General features: G+C 39.1%; 1 protein-coding gene across 10 annotated transcripts in view; it reads right to left on the bottom strand.

The window, feature by feature from the left end:
- slc4a11 (solute carrier family 4 member 11) overlaps nucleotides 1-6,000 on the bottom strand; it is a 66,030-nt gene that overhangs the window by 5,163 nt on the left and 54,867 nt on the right. For all 10 annotated transcript variants that reach the window (XM_083540227.1, XM_083540226.1, XM_083540218.1 and 7 more), the window contains 7 exons: nucleotides 5,521-5,653; nucleotides 5,354-5,427; nucleotides 4,999-5,224; nucleotides 4,823-4,929; nucleotides 1,830-1,995; nucleotides 1,216-1,389; nucleotides 881-1,076 (listed from right to left, as the gene is read on the bottom strand). In XM_083540227.1, the coding sequence (XP_083396353.1) occupies nucleotides 881-1,076; nucleotides 1,216-1,389; nucleotides 1,830-1,995; nucleotides 4,823-4,929; nucleotides 4,999-5,224; nucleotides 5,354-5,427; nucleotides 5,521-5,653 (1,076 nt within the window). The remainder of the gene's footprint in view (nucleotides 1-880; nucleotides 1,077-1,215; nucleotides 1,390-1,829; nucleotides 1,996-4,822; nucleotides 4,930-4,998; nucleotides 5,225-5,353; nucleotides 5,428-5,520; nucleotides 5,654-6,000) is intronic.

The following is a 6,000-nucleotide window of genomic DNA, read 5'->3' as shown; positions in this document are numbered from 1 at the left end:
TTTCGAGTTTTTTCTACTTGAGCTATATTCCCATTTAATCTTTGGCATAGATGGGCAATAGCTTCTGCATTCTGACTTGCTTACAACATTTATTTTGTTAATAGTTTTTATTTCTTGTTGTGACTTCACTGTGCTGTTTTAAGTATTTGGGTTTGGGGGACTTGCCGGCAAAGGTCGAAAAGATTAGATTAATTTTTTTGTCTTTTCTGGCTTATGGGTTTTTATCATGTATATGTTAAACGTTAGTCTTGGCTTTAAACTCCACCTAAATATGGGTTAATCAGATAATAAATAAAAAAATACAGCTGCTTAGTGCTGAGTCCACTGCCACCGCGAATGGTGTCACAACATCCCTTCTAATGTAATGACTTCTGATCATATGTGAGCCTCCCACACGGCCCCCGGATTAATCAACCAGCTTTTAAACCTGGCTTGCAATAATTTAACGTCTTACTGTTCTCTTGCCAAAGTGAATGTGTGAAAGGTGTTTTTGATGAAAGTGGTGTGTTTGGTATATGTGTGTGTGTGTGGTTTATGAAGTGTGGTGAAATTATGAAATTAGCATAATGGACCAATGTTAGATATACAGTAAAAGATGTTCATCATTTATAAAGAACTGCAAAAATGATTATTAATTATACAGTTACAGTTTTTTATTGTCAGTACTGATTTCAATGTGTCGATTTGAATTTTACTAACTAAACTAAATAAAGCATCCTAATGTATCCAAAATTATTTGACCCTGAATCTTACTATAGATGTGATTAAAAAAATTTATTATAGTATGTTATTTTATGCCATGTTGGCTATTTTTAAGACACACACACACACACACACACACACACACACACACACACACACACACACACACAGTGCATACCTGTTCTTTGAGTAGCAGTGCCATGCGGTCACACATCTGGTTTCCATCAATAGATGTGAGGGCAATGTAGAGAAAGAGGCCGTAGAGAACTGGTTTGGGAATCCACTGCAGTGGAACAGGCAGCAGGAACAAACTCACACCAATCAGAATATTTGCCAGTAGTGATGTTACCCTGGTCTCCTTCACACTTACAATACTATACACACACAGACACACACACACACACACACACACACACACACATACACAGACACAAAAAAATAATCAGGCTTGTGATTTTAAACAAAAATTTGAGCAGAAAGTGGATACTGTGTGTAAAAAAAACCGGTGCTCACGTCTCATAAAGGTGTCCTCCTTCTACCCGCTCCTCCACAATGGCCAACTGGCGCACGTGCAACGTGGAGTGAGGAAAAGCAGCGTGCATCCAAGGCAGACCGAGCAACGACATCAAAATATTAATCAGGCCAGACAATGTCAGGTCCCAGTGATAGGCTGTGCCTTTCAGTAACCTATAGCAAACAAACGCCGACAGACAGCACACACAGATTGACACAAACAAAAATCATAGATATAATGACAGTCAGTTGCCAGTCATAAGATGCTACCCTTTAACAACCAACACTGTCCGAACATGTAATTATAAACAGACAGGCAAACAGGATATGCAGTTAAAAACGCAGAAACATTTTGTTAAAACATCAGTGCTTTGTTATTTGCTAAGGCATCACCGAGCATGCTATGCCCTTCAGCGACCTCTGAAACACATACACTCATGAATACAAGCGCACACAAACACACCGGCACATTTCAACGTTTCATAACAAAATACTGTAAAAAAAAAACAAAATCATCACATCATAATGTGAAAGTGCATTTCCTATTAGACTGACAAAATTGCTTTTTTTTTGTTGTTGTTGCTTGTGCTGAAGTGTTTTTATGGACAGTGTACCTGTTTTCTGGAGCATTGGTCAGGGACACCACGATGTTCTGGTCAATAAAGATGAGAAGAGCAAGAAGGAAGCCTAGCCCCATGGCACATACCACACTGACTCCTGATAGCTTCTCCACAGCAGCCACTCGGAACAATGAACCCTCATGATAGTCAAACACGGGCACTAAAACACACACACACACACACACACACACACACACACACACACACACACACACACACACACACACACACACATATATAGCACATGAAAACTTTACAAAACTGTTCGAGAAACCTAGAAAGAGAAAGTGATGATTTAATGCACTGCATTGATGTATTCAATTATAAGGTAACGCTATGTAACAATTTTTGTTCTTGGGAAGTATGTGTCATTTTCTAAATGCTTATGTTGCAATAGTATAGAAAATGGCCTCAATCCCCTCTAAGTGTCTGTAACCAGGGCGTTGGCATAAGTATGAAAATGGCCCACACCAACAGCCATTAGTAAATTTACTGCAACCGTAAATGTACATATTTTCATTAGAAAAATGTGAAAATGTTTGTTCACAGTCCAACAAATAAATAACCTATGAATCAAATTTAACATGCATTTATACCAAAAGCTATACCACAGAAGATTTAAAACAGAGTAATTACAAAAATTGCCCACAAAAAAAAATTATATTGTAAATTATTTTCACTAAGCAGCCTGTGTTCTTAGTAGCAGTGTTCAATTCCAGCATATACAGTTTTAAATTCCCACCTTATTCCTCAGAGTATACTCCATGTTTTCTTGTAACCAACCCCAGCCACTCTTAGTGCCGGCCCCAAGCCCGGATAAATGGGGAGGGTTGCGTTAGGAAGGGCATCCAGCATAAAAACGTGCCAAATCAAACATGCGGATGATCTGCTGTGGCGACCCCTAATGGAGAAGCCGAAAGAAAGTTTTTAAACTCCATGTTCTCTTTCAATTTATCAAGATGAGCACCAAGGATATTGACTTGATCCTGCTCCTGCAGCCCACCGTGCTGCAGTTCTGCACCAGAGTCTCAACCAGCTTTCTTTTAGGCTATGTATTTACCCAGAAAGCCCTGAAGTGCTGCAACAAAGCTGCTCCGAGCTGCTTTCTTCTTCATAGTGAGTTTCCTGGGAAATTCATTCCGGCACGGACTTTTTTCTCAGACTTGACGGTACTCAATGGATGCTGAATCTTTATGTTGAACTTGGAGTTATTTATTAATACCCAATTTAATGCGCAGTATCAGCAATTTCCAGAGGTCAACCATTGGTTCCCACTTGACATTCCTTCCCACAGCAATCTTAGTCTGCTGTAGCCAGTCCCACATTTAATTGTGTGCCTTGGTTTCCCCTCTGTCCCACAGACAAAGATATCAACTTGTCAAAACCTCATAGGTAACACATCTGGGATGGCACCATTTTCCGGCTTTGATTTGGCTGTATTATTCAGGTGGTCTTGAATAGACTGGCCACATTGTGCTGAAGTAGAGCCCATCTTGACTGAGCCAAAAAGCTTGGTGATGCTTAAACAGTGTCGTCCAGCAATATACCCGCCTAAACCAAAACGTCAAAAGTTTGGCAATAGACTTGTTTAGAATAAGGAGAATTCTCGAACGAAGTCATCGAGGTCTCTGTGGCTAAGGTAATATTAGTTTCTCAGTTCCACCAGGGAGTTGAATGTTTGAATGTCTGGATACCTGATAGCAGTTGCATTTTTGCTAATTGTTTGCTACCTTAGAGAGGTCATTTTCTACTTTAGAGGGGTCCACCAAGCAGAAATAACAGTAGTTTTAATGGCCAGCTGGTTCCTACCAATTTTGTAGATCACAAACTTCATGGCTAACTTTTCACCTCTGTACCATCCTGCAATCTGATCAAGTAAAATTGTACAAAATATACAGTTTCTCATGTGAGTACACCCCTCACATTTTAGCACCCATTTTAGTATAATCTTCCCAAGGGATAATACTATAGAAATAAAACTTAGATATATTTTAGAGTAGTCAATGCAGCAAACAAATTTGTGTATCTTGTATTAGTGCAGTTAAGATTTGGTGATTTGCATACAATATTCTCATACTGACCACTGGATGTTCAACATGGCACCTCATGGCAAAGAATTTGAGAATTGGAATTGTTGCTCTCCATAATGATGGCTCACGCTATAAGATCGGTAACATTTTGACGCAGAACATGATGCCCTCCCTTCAGAAACTTGGCTGAACAGCAGTTTTTCCAACATAATAACAGCCCCAAACACACCACTGAGATGACAACTGCCTTGCTGAGGTATCTGAAGGTGATGGAGTGACCAAGTATGTCTCCAGACCTGAATCCTATTGAACAAATCAAGTGGAAGGTGGAAAAGCGCCATTTGTCTAACATCCAGCAGCTCCGTGATGTCGGTCCATAATGACTTATAGAGTGCAAGAGGATCACAACAACAACATTGGTGCTCACACAAAATGTTCACACAAAACTTTTGTTGCCAGTTATTCTGACAATACTGTACTGGTGAGTTACTTTAGAGGTAAGGAAATCCGTACTGCTATACAAACTGCACATTGACAATTCTAAAATATATCCAAGTTTAATTTCTATTGTATTGTCCCCTGAGAAGATGTACTAAAATGCTTGCTGAATTCTGAGGGGTGTACTTACTTTTGTGAAATACTGATTTATTTCACCCCTGACTTAAAAATAAAAGATTGTTCTTATAGGAACAATACATTGAAGCCAGTTGTTCATCATACCATCTATTGATTGTTTTGCAGTGATTGGAGGTAAAATGATGTGGCTATGTTTTTTGTTTTTGATTTCAAACTGGCATACCAAAATATGTCCTGGTCACAAAAGCAAAAGTTAAGGCGAGCGGTTTTCTATACTATTGTGGTTTAAACAACCAAATAATAAAAACAGAAAATAACACTTACCCAAGAACAAATAAATAATAATATCTGTGTGTGTGTGAAGAGAGAAACCTCACTCACAGCCAATGTCGCTGAAGATGTTGGAGCCAACGTAGGAGAAAATGAGCACAGAGATGGGCAGAGCACAGTCTGAAAGAATCTCCCTCATTTTTGCATGCAGGAAGGGACTGCAGACAAGGATTGTGTCAAAACATATCTGTTTCAGGGGCAAACGTATGCGCATGTTTGATCCTTACCTTCTTTTAAACTGGTAGAGTGTGTAACCAACCCACAATGTTCCAAGCATAAGAAGGAGGCAAAGCAGCGGCCGTGCCCGTGTGCAGAGAATAAAGGATTCTGGGAGTGACAGTAACCCTGCCCCTGTCACGTTCACCTCCCCTACATTCAACCCTCCACTTATTCGATGCAGCTCTTCCATGCTGCCATTGGCCAATGTAGGTGGATGGTAATATTTATGGAAGACTGTAAAGCATTTTCAAATATTAATTAGCTAGGAATTTTTTTTTTTTTAATTCTAAGCACATCAAAATGCTGGTACATAAAAAATGTCTTTAAATACATTTTGTATTTGAGACTGGCAGAGATACTCACTCTTGACAGTGCCTTTGACAGCATCTGCTACGAAAGCAACTGAAATGAACAAAGCAATCACCTCCTCTATGGACCTGCAGTAATAAATAAGAAGACATGCATCAGTTATCTATTGGCGTACAAGTGAGTGAGCATATGGGTGGGTGTGTGCAGTATGTGAGCTTCACCTCTTGAAGAGCTTAACGAGTAGACTGAGGTTGAAGACCCCTCCAATGATGAGGAACAGGCTGTTCCATAGACCAATGCAGGCATAGAAGGCATTGAACTCCAGTTCATAATCATCACAGATATCTCTGATTACTGTATACACACAACACACATTAAACACCTTATTACATTATTCTGATGTTCAACTGCAATTAATTAGTTAGATTTTTTAAAGTTCTTCAGTATGTGAAGAGGTTTACAGTCTACAATGTGCATGAGTTGTTATTTAGGAACATATACTGTGGGTTAAGGTATACATATACATCTATTCATATACAAAGCACTACCATGGGCGATGATGATGGTAAATAAAAATAATATGTAGGACAATTATTTTGAATGGTTTTTGGTTATTGCTTAGCCTTTTGTGGACCACTAAAGCACATTGCTATTGAAGCAGTCCATCACAAACCAAAATTATTAGAAATAAAGAAATCCAC

Source organism: Silurus aristotelis, assembly GCF_946808225.1.
Source record: "Silurus aristotelis genome assembly, chromosome: 4".
Classification (NCBI taxonomy): Eukaryota; Metazoa; Chordata; class Actinopteri; order Siluriformes; family Siluridae; genus Silurus; species Silurus aristotelis.
Note: the sequence above shows the minus strand (reverse complement) of the source record. Positions and strands in the feature narration are given on the sequence as shown.